The sequence below is a fragment of the Pelodiscus sinensis genome, chromosome 28, assembly GCF_052426305.1.
Source record: "Pelodiscus sinensis isolate ZL-2025 chromosome 28, ASM5242630v1, whole genome shotgun sequence".
NCBI classification, from domain to species: Eukaryota; Metazoa; Chordata; order Testudines; family Trionychidae; genus Pelodiscus; species Pelodiscus sinensis.
The window spans coordinates 8,795,625-8,814,062 of record NC_143079.1 but is presented as its reverse complement, the minus strand read 5'-3'; the positions used below and the strand labels follow the sequence as shown (position 1 = coordinate 8,814,062).

At 44.0% G+C, this 18,438-nt stretch overlaps 1 protein-coding gene across 3 annotated transcripts in view; it reads right to left on the bottom strand.

The window, feature by feature from the left end:
* The window catches only part of PPP2R2A (protein phosphatase 2 regulatory subunit Balpha), an 81,667-nt gene that overhangs the window by 51,452 nt on the left and 11,777 nt on the right, over positions 1-18,438 (bottom strand). For all 3 annotated transcript variants that reach the window (XM_075910813.2, XM_075910814.2, XM_075910812.2), the window contains exon 2: positions 17,941-18,018. In XM_075910813.2, coding sequence (XP_075766928.1) covers positions 17,941-18,018 — 78 coding nt within the window. The remainder of the gene's footprint in view (positions 1-17,940; positions 18,019-18,438) is intronic.

Below are 18,438 nucleotides of genomic sequence, written 5' to 3'. Positions count from 1 at the left end.
GTGAGAGACACAAGAAAGTTGGTCTAACAGCACAGTGACAGAGCAGAATTCAGCATCAGGCCTCACTGGTTTCTTGCCCTGAACGGAAGCATGTGCCTTGCTTGGCTCAATAACAGCCAACTCCAACCACATGAAGAACCACAGTGTACAGAGTCTCAAAGGGAGCCAGCATTGTAAGAGTTGATGCACATAGTTTTAGAAAGACATGGTGGGTATAGTAATATCTTTTAATAGACCCATATGGAAGTTGGTTTAATAAAGAACATTACCTCACCCACCTTTTCCCTCTAATATCCTGGGACCATCAGGGCTACACCACCACCACCACCACATACAGTTTTGAAGGCATAAAACCACCTCATTCCTCAGTTTTTAAACTACTCTTTATTAGAGGTTAGTATAAGACCTTCCAGGGGGCATTTAAGCCACTCTCTATTAAGGGGTAGCATAAGTCTGTTAAGGGGGCAGACTACACCGTACCTGCTTAGTGAGGGATTTTTGCACCTTCCTCTGGGACACAGAGTACTTGACACTCAAGACAGGATGAACCGTGGGTTTAATTCACTCTGTCAAGTCCTACATTAGCAGCTTTCTGTCAGAGAGCAGGGATCCTCACCTTCTAAGGGAATCATAGCAAAAAAGGGATCCTGAGACACCACCAAAAGGAGAAGTAAAAAAGAACTAGGCAGATGACAGATTAAACAGAGCAAGGTGAGAAACAGACAGCATAAAATCTAGTAAAGACATGTGAGAAGGAGAAGAGCCAAATGGAAAAAAACGGTGTTAGAAGTTATCTACCAATCAGATTCTGGATGTACCTACATCTCCCTTCACCCTCACACGTTTGTCTAGCACTGGCCTCCTCTGTCTTCTTCACACAATCTTCTTTCTGATGCTACGAAAGCCTTCTCCTTTGCAGCTCCAACAATCTGGAACAGCCTTCCTGCATCTCTCCTCAACTCGCCATCTCAAGTCTCAGATGTAAACATCTCTTTTCTCCCTTGCCTTTAACTCTTAAAATTAAAAAAGAGGGGTAGAAGACAAGTTAAATATATAGTTACATTGTTTAAACTGTTTTGATGGCTGTAGGAGCAACAACACTAAAAATGTTTCATTGCACTGGAAAATATTTACAAAATAATCTCCTGCACACCCATTATGTCAGTACTCGCCCCAGACTCCCCAACATGGCCATATACTGTATTCCTCTATTTTGCGCAGAGGAAATGATAGCGGTTCATAGCATCATAGAATCATAGGACTGGAAGAGACCTCAGGAGGTCATCGAGTACAGCCCCCTACCCAAAGCAGGACCAACCCCAAGTAAATCCCAGACAGGATTTTGTCATGCCAGAGCTTAAAAACCTCTAGGGATGGAGAGGCCAACTCCTCCCTAGGTAGCTCATTCCAGTGCTTCATTGCCCTCCTAGTGAAATAGTTTTTCCTAACATCCAATCTAGACCTCCGCCATAGTAACTTTTGACCATTTCTCCTTGTTCTGCCATCTGTCACTACTGAGAACAGCTTATCTCCTTCTTTGGAACCTCCCTTCAGAGTCCATGTTTAAATAATTTAAATGACGCAGTATCCTTTCCAAACTGTGTACATTATCTGAACAGTGTATTGGCAACTGGTCTGCATTCTGCTCAACGCTGGGAACTAGGAAGTGTGCTGGGGCACTTCTGAAAAATCCCAAGCAAGGTGTGCCCAGCCAAACATCACTTTCAAACCCCCACACTATTTTCTCTGACCAATAGGCCTAGGGGCAGCAGCATCTTATCCCTCAGATTGGGATTCATATTGCTGTTTGTACCACCTAAAGTTTTGAAAATGTTGTCCATGATGTGGAAACTGCCCCTTAGCTGCTTCACATTTTGCTGCTTTAAAATCACTTTCACAAACCGGTGACCAATTCTCCATTGGTCATTCCCCCGCTCCCACCCCACTGAAGGCTCTTCTATTATTTCAGCATCGGTAAAGGTGTTTTACAGCTAGAGGTGCCTCACTTTAGGATTGTTGTATTGTCCTGAGTGACCTTGAACTGAGGTTGGGAGGAAGGAATGACATTTAGTTCAGGCAAAACAGCAGAGCCTGGAGAGCACAGCATCATACCACAATGAGGTTCTGAAAATCCAGAGGCCAGGCACCCAGCTGAGTTTAAACCTTCACACAGCTTGGGCACCTGATGTCAACAAGCACTGCTCATACTCTGAAAATTCCCCATCCCTGCATACGCCAAACTGGGGAATGAAACCCTCTGCAAAGCACTCACAGGAGACCCTTTGAAAACTCTCCTGTTACTGCATGAGCAGCTCTTCAGTTGGCCTAACTGTAAATTGTGGATGTTAGTTCTTACCTCTCACTTCAGACGTATCGTGAGGCTTAATTCACTGGTGTGTTGAAAGCAGGGATATGAAAGTGTAATCATGTGCACAGTTAACCGATGAGCCTGGACATTTATCAGTTAACCTTCACAGTTATACCCAGGTTCTGGGGGGAGCCGCCTGTCTCCTTCCCTCTTATCCCCCCTCCCACCCCCGTGTAACCACTGAAAATTTCAGCAGTTATGCTTTTACTTACTAAAACACGTTAACATCCCTAGTTAAAAGCAGAGTGCTTTGCATAAGCAGTGCTCATTTTGTAGATAGGAAAACTGAAGAGAGAGAAGGTAACTGACTTGCTTGAGATTACTGAAAGAAAATAAACTCCTCATCCCTGAGTGCTTGCACCACACACTAGAGATGCAAGCGAGTAGTCGACTACTCTGTATCAAAGGCAGCAAGGAGGGGGAGAAAGTCAGTTCCCCCCAGCACTGTCTCCGCGGTTCCGCCTGCCTGTCCACCCACCTGCGCTGCTGTCTCTCAGGGGGTGGGCAGAGGAAGCTTCTGTGAAACAGCCTGTGCCCATGGCAGGCCCAGACTACTCCAGCAACAGCCCCTGTCCACGAAGACTGCTGGACCCAGCGCAAACTGGGACTGAGCAATCCCAGCTCGCTCCCAACTCGTGCTGGGGCTGGGACCTACCGTTGCTGCACTTCTGCAGTTTAAATCTAGAAGCCCAGCTGCCTGTGCGCCCGGCTCTTACTACATTTAAACTGAAGGAGTAGCTCCTGGACCCAACACGAGTCAGGTCCGAGGAAGCCTTCTCTTATCGACTACAAAACTAGTGGATTACCCACCTGTTAACATCTTTACCATACACATCTCTTGGAAACAAGACATGCAGGTAATTTTCTAAACAATGGTGACAGTGGAATTGAAGACATTAAAAATAGGCAATTCAACACACCCGTAAGTGTATTCCTGTGAAAAAGCACAAATGACCTGAAACAGATATATCTAGGTATGTACAGGTTGAACCTCTCTAGACCAGCACTCTCTGGTCCGGGTATGATTTTGGTTAGCCAGGTGTCTGCTTATCATAGGAATGGCCAAGTTTCCTACAGTACCATAAAGTTTATGTACAGCCACCAGTCCCCTGGCTCTCAGTGTTCTGTGCTGTTATTTAGCTCTAATTTACCCCTAAATGTCTTCTAAGAGCCTGGTAAAAAGTGAAAGTGTTGGTAATGCCGCTAGACAATATTGGTCAGGACTTCTTAGAAAAAAGGTCTTCACAGGGACTATGATCTGTTTTTATAGTGGATCAAATTGTACATTAATCTCACAATCACTGTAGCTCAACTGATTTTAATATTACTACAATAATTTGCTTTTTTTAAATGAAAAATGTATTGGGAAAAATAAGCCATTTGTAGAGAATACACAAACATTCATGCATAGGCAGTATGTAGGTCACAGCTGAATGTGACTGCTGTTTACTTAATCTTTTTCTGCTGCCATGATGGAAACACAGTTGCCATCACTGCTCTGAAGAATCAAAGAAATGTCGAAAGTATTCCAGGAAGCATTATCAGGGACAAAAAGTCAAAAAACAAACAAACAAAAAATACAACCACTAACAGGATTTAACAAACAAGTAGGAATTTACTGGAAATTTTAAAATACAATTATACCATATTAAGTCTTTATTAGTTTAACTATGCCGGTAATTGAACTCAACTATGCAAAAGCATTAAGTGCACAAGCAGTATTTTCACAGGGAATCACTATTTATCCCCCCCCTCCAAAAAAAATCAGTAATTCAAAAAATTCAACTGAAAATTATATAAAAAAAATTTTTTTTACACAGAACGTATTTTACATACCTGAAGAATCAATCTTATTTAGAATGCAGGTTTTCCACCCTCTCCCACTGACCCTAAAACTTGTGCCTACAGTTCCAAAATTAGATGCAAGAACAATTGCCTAGGGGTTTTAACATGCAACCCAGATAGCAACATTTTAAGACAACCCAGCCTATCATTTGTGGATCTTTAAATGCAAGTGCATTTTTATAAAAACTGTCTGCCCAAGGTAATTACTTCTCCTTCAGTGATTAACAAAAGAATGGTGAGTTTGAAAAGAAGAGCTTGCAGCAGTTCCTAGCTCTGCAACTGAATTATGATCAATTTCTGAAAACAGTCGTTTGAGGTTTCTGTATTATAATAATCTTCAGTAGTAGTACCACCATAGTTCAGGGCCAGACAACCAGGGATGTAAAATCCTGTTTAATTAGTTAACCAGTTAAATGTTATGTTTAACTGGTTAATTGAATAAATGCAGGCAGGAGCCCGTCCAGTCTGGCTGCTTCTGGCCCCACATGTGTCTGGCAGAGCTGGCAGCCCCATCTGGGGCTGCCGTTTCTGGATCTAAGAGAGGCTGCTGGCACCCAGCCCCTGTGGCCTGGAAGTCGGCTGGCTATTCCCCCAGGTACGGGTTAACCAGTACCCATTAACATCCCTATCGTCAACCAGTGTTTGCACAAAACCTTGATTTTACAGGAGCATAATCTAACTTTTTCCGGGTCAGATTTTGTTTTGTTTTAAATTATTAAGACATTTCATTTCAACGAACAGAATCATGTAGCCTCAAAAGTTAGACCAGAAGGATGTTTTGAAAAACATCTCACAAATTTCTAGTTGAAAAAGCCAGAAACTGCAAGACATGGTATTTTCAGCAAAGGGTGCTCTGTTACTTAACTCCATACAACAACGTATCAGGATATTTCAATTTCTCTGTTATTCTAGAGCACAAGAAACCTTTTTGTTTATGTTTACAGGCATTCTCCACTCTTTTCTGAAGACCTATGCAGTACTATTTCACTGAGCAAAGAGCAGGGGAAAATGGTTCTAACCAGTACGAAAATCGATCTGACTACTGTATCCTGTATCATTGACACTACAGAAATATGTATGTAGATAATCGTGCTCAAGTAGCATCATTGTGTAGCTGTAACTTCACTTTTTTAACATTACACATTACACAGTCCATTTTTTCTGGACTACAAAAGTGCCTTAAAAGGGCTTACCTACTTGGCCTTTTTAGAAAGTATATCTATATCAGATCAAACTCCACAGTTCATCAAGATTTCCAAGGGATAGGTTTGATGCTACAGAATGTGTCAGATTGATCTAATAATATAAATATATGACCATTTTCCATTCATGGAGCAGGACCTTCCTGCGCTAGATACCATACAAACAAATAAGGAGTAGACTCCTGCCCCATAGAATTTACAATCCAAGTGCAAAACAAGAGACAACAGGGGGATGCAGACAGACTGCTGGAGCACACTGGGACAGTACTGATCACCACTTTAGGCTGAAGTAACAGCACAAAGTTCCTGGCCAATGTCAAATCTAAAACGTGTCATAAGTGAGCATTAGATGGCTCAACTTCTAGGAATACAGAGGTACACTTAAAACTAGTCATCAACTGAATGCTCTTTGTTATTTCGGGGCATTCAGTATATCAAAATATATTCAACTCTTATTTAGATTATGATGCTTCCCAAAATATACCATTCCAAAGGAGAGGAACACACAGCCACCATCTTGGAAAGCTTAGAGATGCCTGAAAGGGTGAGAGTCTTGAAAACAAGTATTGTGATAGTTCTATTTCAGGTTTTGTTTTTAAACATCAAACATCACAGACTGCGCCTCTAATGACATCATCATTAGTCCCTGACCTTGTCTTTATCCACGAATGGATGCTGCAAGAAATACTGAAATAACTAGTCCCCCCCCCTTTTAAAAAACAAACCCTAATTAAGCTCGCTCGCTCTCATTCCTGCCACACCATCATGAGGCCAGACTCTCATTCTGTGCCTCACTATCACTGCCTGCTATGGACTTCTTTCTGCTCCTGGTGTACAAATCATCAACCAGTGCAGAAATAAGAAAATAAAAACAAACAAACAAAAAAATCACTGATGCTGTCAAGAGAGCAACTAGTGGAATGACACCTTCCCTTTTCTTCCTCCTCACTCAACCTGCTCATGAACCAATGGCAGACTTAGGGCACCTAGGATGGGGTATGGAGGAGGGTGTTTTTAGCCAAACACTTCCAGCTGACTCACCGAACAGAGGGATGCAATTTCACCATCAGTGTGAAAGCTCCAATCAGTAGGCAGCATGGAGTTAACACACAGACGATCAGGATGAGGCCTCCATCTTTAAGCTCCAATTTTCCTTGTCTTTATGATTAACCCAGAAGCTTATTTCAGTTTTTAAGATTTCAAATATTGCTGAGCCAACAACAGGCTCCATAGCATCTCTGCAATTTTAGGAAGGCTATCAAAAATAAAATGAAAGCATTCATGAGATGTGATGCACCTGGATTCAAAATGCTGGCGCAAAAAAAAAAAAAAAAACACCAACACACACCACCACAGAACAGGAGAAAAATCAAGTTCATTTTTCACCCCTAATTTGACATGTGGTGGGAATACAAAAGATTCGGACTCAAACAACTATACATCATTTTTTTCAGATTTCTCAACAACACTGGAGAGAGTATTTACTAGGGATGTTAACAGTCGGGTAAGCAGTGGTTACACGCTGCTGGCTCTGCAGTATAAACCTTAAGTAAGCTTTATACTGCAGAGCCTGCAATGAAGCCTCTCCAGGAGCTGGACTACGCCAGCCTGAGACCCTGCTACAGAGAAGCCAACTCTTTGGGAGCCGGGTGGCCAGCCCCTGCCAGCTCCACCCCAGGGAGGTGGCTTCACTGCAGCAGTGAAGCTGCCTCCCGGGGGACTGGCTGAATTTAACTGACATTATCCAATAAGCATCAGTTTATCGGTTAAATGTAATCTGTTACACTAACATCCTTAGTTTTCACATAGTCCAGAGTAGTTCTTTTAGCAAAGCAATAATTAAAAAGGTAACTTCACTCATTCCTAGGTATGAAGTTATTATGTCAACCTGGTGTCTTGTTTTCTGACATTCTAAGGATTCACAGCTTCTACTGACTTTGGCTAGAGTTGTGGGTGCTCTGCAATTTGGAGAGGAAAAAATGCCAGGCGAAGGAACGGTTGAAGATGACGACAACTTAAGGTTCTTTTCCGCAATCACACTGGTACAGATATTACAACACCAAGCAATATCTTTAGGACCCACATTTTATTAAGTTTATTAACACTGTGGGTCAGGAATTCTAGGCAACTCCAAGTGGAGGTTACAACTCCTCCAAGAACTAAAAAGAGTGGGGAAAGGTGAATGAGAAGGAGGGCTGAATCATTTAGCGTTTGTCTACACTACGGAGAAGATCGACACTGCTGCAGTCGATCTTCCAGGGCTCGAATTAGTGGATCTAGTGAAGACCCACTACAGGCAGTCCCCGGGTTACGTACAAGATAGGGACTGTAGGTTTGTTCTTAAGTTGAATCTGTATGCAAGTCGGAACTGGCGTCCAGATTCAGCCGCTGCTGAAACTGACCACCAGTTCTGACTTACATACAGATTCAACTTAAGAACCCCAAGTCCCCAAGTCAGCTGCTGCTGAAACTGATCAGCGGCTGATTCCAGGAAGCCCGGGGCAGAGCAACTGTGCCTCGGGCTTCCTCTAGTCAGCGCTGGTCAGTTTCAGCAGGCTGACTTGGGGACGCCTGGAGCAGAGCAGCTGGGGTGCTGCTGGGTTGCTCCAGTAGCGCCGCTCCTCGGCGCTACTGAACCAACCCAGCAGCACCCCTACTGCTCTGCCCCAGGCGTCCTGATTCAGCCGCTGCTGAAACTGACCAGCAGCGGCTGAATCAGGACGCCTGGGGCAGAGCAGCTGGGGTGCTGCCGGGTTGCTCCAGTAGTGCCCAGAGCGGCGCTGCGGGACCAACCGGCAGTGTCCCAGCTGCTCTGCCCCAGGGTCCACAACAAAAGCCTGGTCTGCTGGGGGGGGAGGCACACTAGCTGCGCCCCCCCCCCCCCAGCAGACCAGGGACACGGGGAGCAAAGCCGCAGCGGCGGGGTGGCGTGCCTCTGAGACTTTGCTCTGGCGTGGGACCGCCGCCGCTGCGGCTTTGCTCCCGGTGCCCCTGGTCTGCTGGAGACGGTCCCCAGCAGACCAGGGGCACCGGGAGCAGCTTTTCTTGCCCCGTAGGTCGAGGTGGCGGACCGCTGCCTGCGAGCTCAGGGGCGAGAAAGCCCCGTTCGTAAGTGCGGATCCGACGTAAGTCGGGGACTGCCTGTAATTCAAACTGAGTGTGTGCTCCTGTCAGAACTGGTACTCATGCTCCTCACGCGGAGCCATGCCATGGTAGGGGAATGCAGGTGCAGTTACCCACCACTATGATACATACCACACATACAATTACTATTAAACAAATTGGATATAACAGGTTGAACCTCTCTAGTCTGGCACTTTCTGATCCAGCAACATATGTGGTCCAGCATGATTTTATTTAGCCAGATGTCCACTTATCATGAGTGTTGCAAAGTTTCCTGCAATCCCATAAAGTTCGTTTACAGTCACTAGTCCTGGCTCTCAGCGTTCTGTGCTATTATTTAGCGCTAATTTACCCCTGAATGTCTTCTAAGAGCCCAGCAAGCAGTGGAAGTGTTGGTAATGCTGCTAGACAATACTGACCTCCCATTATGTGGCAAATTCTCTAGTCAGGTCCCGAGGGTGCTGGACTAGAGAGGTTCAACCCGTACTACTATGTCTACACTAGTGATTTTTAGAAAAAAATAATTGCTACCAGTGCTGAATCAGGGGTAGCACAAGTAAAAACAGGGCTCCAGCAGTTTCTGGGTTCTTTTAACACTCGTGTTTAAACCTTTTGAGAGGATTTTAAATAGAGTAATTTCTATAGTTTATGTTGTGAAATAAATGAGATAATTACTATATTATACAGAGGTGCTGGATCAATTTTTAGAGTGCTGAAGATGGAAACCATGAATTTGGATTACGGATCCGAAGTTAACAGGAGCTAATTAAATTAGGACAAATGTAAAGTACTCCATTTAGGAAGGAACTATCAGTTGTACACATACAGAATGGGAAATAAATGTCTAGAAAGGAATACTACAGAAAGAGACCTAGGGGTCATAATGGACCACAAGCTAGATGTAAGTCAGTGAGATACTTTAAAAAAAACAAAGCAATTCTGGGATGCATTAACAGAAGTGTTGTAAGACAGACACAAGGAGTAATTCTTCCGCTCTGTCCTGCACTGATGGGTGCTGCATTTCAAGAAAGATGTGGACATACTGGAGAAGGTCCAGAAACGAGCACCACAAACAATTAAAGGTCTAGAAACCATGACTTATGAGAGAAAATTTAAAGAACTGGGTTTTTTTAGTCTCAAAAGAAGACAGAGGGGTTATGACAACATTTTTCAAGTACCTACAAGGCTGTTACAAAGAGGAGGGGGAAAAATTATTCTCCTTGACCTCTGATGACAGACAAGCAGCAATGGGGGTTTAGGCCGGACATTAGGAAAAACTTCTTACCTGTCAGAGTGCTTAAGCACTGGAATAAGTTGCCTAGGGAGGTTGTGGAACCTCTGTCATTGAGATTTTTAAGAACAGGTTAGACGATACCTGTCAGGGATGGTCCAGAACAGAGACTGGCAACCTATGGCTCCAGAGACAAATATGGCTCTTTTGTAGCTCGAGGTCAGCCACTCTCCCCCTCGCTCCTCCTGCAGCAGGGAGCCCGCACTGGCACTCCAGCCTCGCGGGCCCCCACAATATTGAAGCACCAGCGCCGGCTTCCTTCAGGGTCGGGGGGGGGGGGGGGGGGGAAGCCACCCCCTGCTGGATCTGATTTGCAGGGAAGAAGCAGACCTAGAAGTGGATCCACACACTGCCACTTCCCTTCCCCTTCCCTCTCCCCTGACTGGGGGACAGCAGTGCATGGATGGGCTTCCTGGAGGCCTTTCCCATCACTCCCATTGGCCGGATTCCAACCAATGGAAGCAGCAAGAAGCCGTGCCTGGGATGCAGCGCTGGCAGCGACACAAAAGTCCCCCCCCCAATCTGAGACCTTGTAACCCCAGCCCACTCACATACACTCTCCACCAAGATCCCGCATTTAAAAGAAGCCTGGCCAACAAGGGCCCCAATAGGGGCCCAGCCCCCATCTGGCCACAGCATCCTGTCCCCAAATCCTGGGGCAAGCCCTGCAGTCTGGCCCACATCTGGCCACAGGAAGGGCTGGTGGCAGCCCCCTTCCTGCTACAGCATGGGTGGGAGGGTAGGCCACAATCTGGCTGCAGTGATCCTGGGCTGGCCCCTCATCCAGCCATCACTGCCCAGGTGCAGCAGCCCAGCCCTGGCCAGGTAAGGTAATCTGGCCCCAGGTCCCCTCCGCCAAACACACACGTTATTTCCCATCCCAGCACCCTGCCCCGCCTCCTGCATCTCCCACGCACTCCCAACCTCCTGCCCTAAGTCCCCCCATATAACCCAACCCAGATTCCTGCACCCCCACATCCACAAGCTGCACCACCAGCACAAGTCCCATTAAATAAACTCTGTGAGTACAAGGTTTCATTTATATTATTCTTAATCATCATGTCAATTATCAATAATAGTCAACTGTATATATTCAGTAATGCAAATGGGCATACTTATTTACTGGCTCTTTGTTGATTACTTGTTCTGAATTATGATGTAGTTTGGCTCTTTGGTTTGAGAAGGTTGCTGACCCCTGATCTAGATGGTACTTGGCTCTGTCAGGAGTACAGAGGACTTGGCTTGACCTCGAGGTCTCTTCTGATTCCATGATTCAACTCCAGAAATCAATGGAGCAGCTTAGTCTACACCAGTACTCTTATTCAGCGGAACCAATAAAGCCTATGGTTTCTCCACCATCACTCCTGTAAACTGGGTCTCAGGGTTGAGTGCAGATCATTCACAGGATTTATCACCAAACAGCATTATTACAAATGTAAAAAAGGAAGGGGAAATCCCTTGGACATGCACACTAGCGGACTTGCAGATTCAGAAAGCACGCCAGTACAATCTAGCAAATTAAAAAACAGATGATGCAATGGAAAGAAGAATGACAACATGGATTTGCAGCTATAGGAATCTCCCAATATTGCTATTTTGATCACAAGTATTAGTTTATGATGGTTCTGCTATAGTTTATTCCATTGGCTACAACTTGTCAGCATCAAGTTACAACCAAACAAAAAAACTCTTAAAATTATTCAAATCACAGCATCTCAGGTCCGGAAGGGACCTCAAAATGTCAATTAGTTCAGTCCCTGCACCCATAGCAGGATTAAATATTATCTTGACCAGGGGGTACTCAACTTTGGAAGTTCTGGGGGCTACAATGACCCTCACAGTACATGCTGAGGTCCGCAACTTAAGTGTGGTTGCATATACATGCAAATATACGCAAATCGCTTCTTTCACACTGATGGGCATGAATACAAAGATTAAGGCCAGACTACACAACACACAATCCCCATTTAAGTCAGTTCTGCTGATATTAATAAAATGCAGTATTTACCCGATTTCCAGCCATAAAACAGCACTTTTAATGAGAAGAGTCCAGGAATTTAACTACTAAAATGACCATCTGACAGGTGTTTGTCTAACCTGCTCTTAAATATCTCCAATAATGGTGATTTTACAACCTCTCTAGGTAATTTATTCCGACATGTACCCACCCTGACAGGAAATTTTTCCTAATGTCCAACCTAAACTTTCCTTGCTGCAATTTAAGTCCATTGCTTCTTGTTTTATCAGAGTTTAAGAACAATTTTTCCTCCCTCTTCCTTGTAAACAAACTTTTAGGTTCTTAAAGCTATGATGTCCCCACTCAGTCGTCTCTTTTCCAGATTAAACAAACCCCATTTTTTCAATCTTGCCTCACGGGTTATGCTTTCTAGACCTCTAATCATTTTTTGTTGCTCTTCTTTGTACTGCCTCCATTTACCAATAACTTTCCTGAATTGCGGTACCCAGAAGTGGACACATTACTTCAGTTGAGACCTAATCAGCACAGAGTAGAGCAGAAAAATTACTTCTCGTGCCTTGCTTATGACACTGCAGCTAATACATGCCAAAACAATGTCATCTTTTTTTGCAATAGTCTTATGCTGTCGACTCATATTTAGCTTTTAAGTCTCAAAGATCTGATTGCATATCGCTCGTACATTCAGAATTGCTAAAGTCTGCAAAAATTTTGGATGGAAAGAATAGTGAATCAGGTCCTGAGTGTATAAAAATGGGAAGTTTCAGTAAGTTTTTTTTTTGGGGGGGGAAGAAAATTGTATCACCCTATATCTCTAACTCCACTGAAAAAAGAAAAAGATAAAAAACTTAAGAATTCATTTTTTTCAACTACCAAAAATACTAAAAGTTGATTTAAGATCGTCAATGCACTTCAGGAGTCTTAAACTCCTATAGTTTGTGTGTGTTTTGCTGAAATGATATTTGAATCAAATTTGACCCAATGTTTACTATACACTTTTGTGCAAGCAACTCCTACAAAACTCAAGACAAACACAAAGAGCTTCCATTATATGTTTTCAAAATTAAAATAGGAAATGTTTAAATTCACATTTCTCATTCCTCCTATCTTATGTTGATTTTACACACAGTGTTGGAAAAGCTCAAACTAAATGGGTTATTTATACAGATTTAGTATCAATATAACTAAACGTATGATTTTATATGAATGTAGTTACTGATGCAATTTTTATGTGGACATTTATATTGATTTAACTTGTGCACAGGTGCACGCTAAACCAATGCAAGACAACACATTTAAAAAAATTGATTTAACCTAATGGGAGCAATTTGTGCATACACAAGTGGTAAGTGTTTACAATGTAAACATTATAAGGTGCATTAATACAAGAGAACCACTAAGTGAAACTTATCAACATTTCACTACTCTATTTTCAATCCCTGCTTAAAGAAATTAATTTACTTTTCACTTTGTTGTGCAGTTTAGAGTTTTAAAATGATTTCAGTTTTAACAAACCAAGCTAGTAGTATTACAAGAAATGTGCTTTTAAATTGGCTATGTCTAGACTGCAGGCTTCTTTCGAAAGATGCTCTTTCGAAAGCATCTTTCGAAAGATCGCGTCTAGACTGCAGGCGGATCTTTCGAAAGAAAAATCCGCTTTTTCGAAAGAGAGCACCCAGCGAGTCTGGATGCTCTCTTTCGAAGACGGCCTCTTTACATTGAAGAACGCCTTCCTTCGAAAGAGGAACTTTCGAAGGAAGGCGTTCTTCCTCGTGAAACGAGGTTTACCGCCATCGAAAGAAAAGCCGCGTTCTTTCGAAATAATTTCGAAAGAACGCGGCTTGAGTCTGGACGCAGGGGAAGTTTTTTCGGGAAAAGGCTACTGAGTCTGGACACGGCCATTGTGTATATTCAATGCAGTTTTCTTTTTAATATCACTTTTTAAAAACAAAAGCACACATATTAGTTGCAACCTATACAATAACCTGACTTTTTCCTCTATAATCACAGGCATGTGACTGTGAGTCCATTCTTGTGAGGAAGCAGTACACACAAATTTAAAAGAATGCCATCCTCTTAAGACTGAGACATAAAACATTCTTGTAAGTTTTCAATATGCTGCCTGCTTATTGAGGAAGAAGCAGAAAAGCAGACAGAGAAAAGGTTATCAGCTTAGCCTTATACAGTAATTCCTCGCTTAACACGTGCCCGCTTTACACGATAGCGGGATTTATTTTTTAGGGAACATTTTTCGAACAACACGACCCGTCCCCGCAATAACACGATTTCCCCTACCGGCTGGCCAGTTGCCAACAGCTGCGCGGGGCTTCCCCTGCCTCCTTACAAAGTAGCGGAGGTTCGCCACTCCCCACGCCATTCCCCGGCAACCCCTCCTTGCTGGACGCAAGGCACCCGGCCAGAGGGGGTCGCCGGGGAACAGCGCAGTGAATGGCGAACCTCTGCCGCTTTGTAAGGAGGCAGAGGAAGCCCCACGCAGCTACCCGCAACTGGCCAGCTGGAGAAACCCAGCCACTGGCTGCAAGCCCCCTCCCCTGTCCTTCCCTTCCCCAGAGCCAAACACCTCCCCTCCCTGCTATAACCCAGTTCCCTTTCTCCCCCAACCTTATGTCTTGGTCCCAGCTGCTAACAAGTGCAGGCTGGAGCTGCGAGCGCACGTGCGCTTGAAACGCAACCCCCACCTTTTCCATTATTTTCAATGGGAAAATTGACCCCGCATAACACGTTTTCACTTAGCATGATCATTTTCTTAAACGTATCTACTGTGTTAAATGAGCAGGGCTCAACAAATTAGTCAATCTACTCGCCCAGGATGAGTAGATTTTAAGCCGGCACGGCGCCGCAGCGTGATCAGCGCAGGCGTAGCACGGTCTGCGCATGCGCAGAGTGCCAAACTGCACGGCTGGCAAGCAGGGCTCGCTGCCGCTTGTCAAGCCCTGTAAATGAAGAATTACTGTACAGGCAGTCCCCGGGTTACGTACAAGATAGGGACTATAGGTTTGTTCTTAAGTTGAATTTGTATGTAAGTCGGAACTGGCTCCAGATTCAGTCGCTGCTGAAACTGATCAGCGGCTGACTAAAGGAAGCCCTAGGCAGAGTTGCTCTGCCCCCCGGCTTCCTGGAATCAGCCGCTGATCAGTTTCAACAGCGGCTGAATCTGGACTCCTGGGACAGAACAGCTGGGGCACTGCCGGGTAGGTCCCCGCAGGACCAACCCGGCAGCACCCCAGCTGCTCTACCCCAGGCGTCACGCAACAAAAGCCTGGTCTGCTGGGGGGGGGGGGGGGCGCACTAGTTGCGCCCCCTCCCCCCCCCCCAACAGACCAGGGAGACCCGAGCAAAGCCGCGGAGGCGCAGAGGTCCCGCCGCCTCTGCGGCTTTGCTCCGGGGCAAAGGAGCAAAGCCGCATGGGTAGCGGGGTCCCGCTGCCTGTGCGGCTTTGCTCGGGTCTCCCTGCTGTGCTGGGGAGTCCCCCCCAGCACACCAGGGAGACCCGGAGCAGCTTTTCTCGCCCCGGAGGACGCGGTGGCAGGACAGCTGCGCTCTGGGCGGTCCCGCCGCCCGCGAGCTCTGGGGCGAGAAAAGCCCCGTTCGTAAGTGCGGATCCGACATAAGTCTGATCCGCGTAAGTCGGGGACTGCCTGTACTTCTTTCTATGCAATTTAAAGGAGACACTATACAATACCAGAAATGTCAAATGGTAGTCCCAAATTCATAAAGAAGATGATTAGAACATGTGTTTCCTGAGTACATAGGTAGTACTACCTCAAATGCAAGGAAATAAACTTAAGAAATGCAATTAAACACAGGGTTTAAGCTACTGGAACAGTATTTCAAGGATAAGAGACATCTCCAGTATACGAGTACCTTTAAATAGTTGGGTGGGAGCTTAAGTAACTGTTTGATTAGATGGACAGACATCTTTCAGTTGTTCTGTAAGGGTTTTCATAATGCTATATCAGAGTCATCCATATGGGTAAAAATTCCCACTCAACAAAATCCACTATGGTCTGTTAGCCCCATTTAATTTTCCTAGGACCTTACTTAGGCAGCTATTCCAGTGTACATCTCGACTACAAAAAATCCCTGTCTTCAAAATCCCAGTCTTCTTCTCCCCCATTGAACACTAAAAAAGCCTTTCCAAAAAGATGATATAAGCTGACTATGAAGTCATACTCTTGTCTCTATCTAGAAAAAGCTTGCACAATGAGCAACTCAGATCCCTTTTACAATTAAAACCAGCTATTTATACAAAAATTTGTTAAAAGCAACACAGTCATGTTGAAATGCAAGCTAGTTAGGGCAGGGTTTCCCAAAGTGTGCTCTGTGGAGCCCTGGGGTCCAGCAGCTGCTTGAGAAAATATTAACAACAATTGTATGACCCTGTTATTTTGTCACTAATTTTCTGATATATATTCCCCCCCCCCCTTCAGAAAATTAAGAAATAAACAAGAAATAAAATCAGAATTTCTAAACTTTGTCTGTCTATCTGGGTACCTATTAAATTAAAAATCATTAAATTTTAAGGCTCCACAAAATTTTCAGGACCCATGGAGGCTCCCTGGCTGAGAAAGTTTGGGAAACCCTGAGTTAAGGTATTGTGGCTAGCTATTGCAGCTGTCAGGAAGTTAAATCATCTTTCATACTCAGTGTAGGAACTATAATATTTAAGAACCAAGAGGGGAAATTAAGAAATAAGTCTGGCTCTTGGATTTCCAGATCTTTGGAAGAGCCATTTAATCACAGCTGTTTACTACAATACAAAAAAAAATCCCACCACACCCACACACGGAACACAAAAATTCACCCCCATAAAAACCTTATTAACAACTACCACCCATTACTATATGTAACGGAACAGATGCCTGAACATAAAAGGAAAAGCTCTAATATTCTTCCGTCCTGTTCATAGGATTCATCTATCAGTGGAAAATAGGCAGAGTCAAGATTTCCTCAATTGTTTACATTTAATTCAAAAGCCAGGTAGCTACAGAATACCAAACAAAATCCATAAAAATTGAAGTCTGGTAGGAAAAAAACTATACAACCATTATCTAAATTGCCATTAACATTCAATCTTGAATGCTAATTGCTGAACAATTTAAAATATATCCATCTTAGGCAAAATATATTAGAAGTTATTGAAATCTGTTACAACCTATTTGTTTCTAAAGCCTTTCAGTTGCTAAGCATCACACAAAACTTTTGAAGAGCACCATTTCCAGATATTTCAGAGGCAGATGGCTCCATGGGAGCGGGTACATGCACAGGGAGGCGGCTCTGTGGGAGCTGGTACACACGGAGAGCCAGTTTAAAAGCCAGCTCCCTGCATGCACCAGCTCTCGCCACCCCACCTATGCAGCCGCGACAGGTGAGGGGAAGGACTGTGTGTAACTGTGCATGTTAACTCATGAGCCCAGGCTCATGGATTAACCATGTACACATTCACATCCCTAACAGGAACCTTATACTACGAAAGTGTAGAGGCAGTTTCCACTAATAATTCATCATGAAAAATAACTGATACTTGAAAAGCTTGTACAAAAAAAGCTTGTAATTCTGATTTATAAGTCAGCATGGAAAGACTGGGAGATGTTTTGCATAGTGTCAGATACATTACATCTTCAAGGTGCTGTGCAAACATTCTTTAGAGGGTTGTTGCGAGAATTTATGAAAAATATCATTATTCCCATTTCACTGATGGGGAAAACAGACAAGTTAGTCCCTCAGTCTCAATGGCCATTACGTGTCATGTGACAGATATTTTGGAAAACAAGTTAACTAGTGTTGCAATCTATGGGGCAAATCCAATTCTAACAAACAGCAGGAGGACCAGGGATATCAGCTGAATTGCACTTCTACCATATACAAATCGGATCCCAGAATATACTGGAATGACAATGTTTCTACTTGCTTTCCTACTTCGCTAAAATTATCTCAGAGGGGTAGCCATGTCAGTCCATAACTTCAAAAACAATGAGTGGTCTTGTGGCACTACTGATTTGGCTAAAATGACGTTCAGTAAAACCCAGTTTTGGAGGAAATACTTCAGCAACACCCTTGCTAAGTTTAACCAACAGCAATCAGATGTAGTCACTGTGAAGAAGTTTGTTCTTACCTTCTGCTACATCATCATCTACAGCCCCTTTCACCTGAGAAAAACACCACTGAATGTCATTCCCTCCTCCTCCAGCTCCTAGAGAAAGCAAAACAAATAATTTATTCCAGTAAACGGAGATGGTAGTCACCGCTGGCAAGTGACACAATTTAGTCAGTACTGGACACACCTACAACAATCAAAATTTCTTATGCAAAGACATAGGTTCCAAAACTTGATTACAAACTGTCTCTCTGCAACTCCACCACCCACCGCCTCCCCGCCCTGACAATGCTTTTGCCCGTGATTTGCCCAATATTTAAAGCAACATCTGTCAACAGTAATGATAGAATGACAAAAGTTGCTCTTTGTAACTGATGAAAAAACTCACAGAACTATCAAAACAAGCACGGCTAGTGTTAATAAAACTACGTTATGTTAAAAATGAGCAACAGCTGGTATATTTCACAACACTTTTTTAATATAAAAACTTCAGTGCCCTCTAAAACATAGAGCACT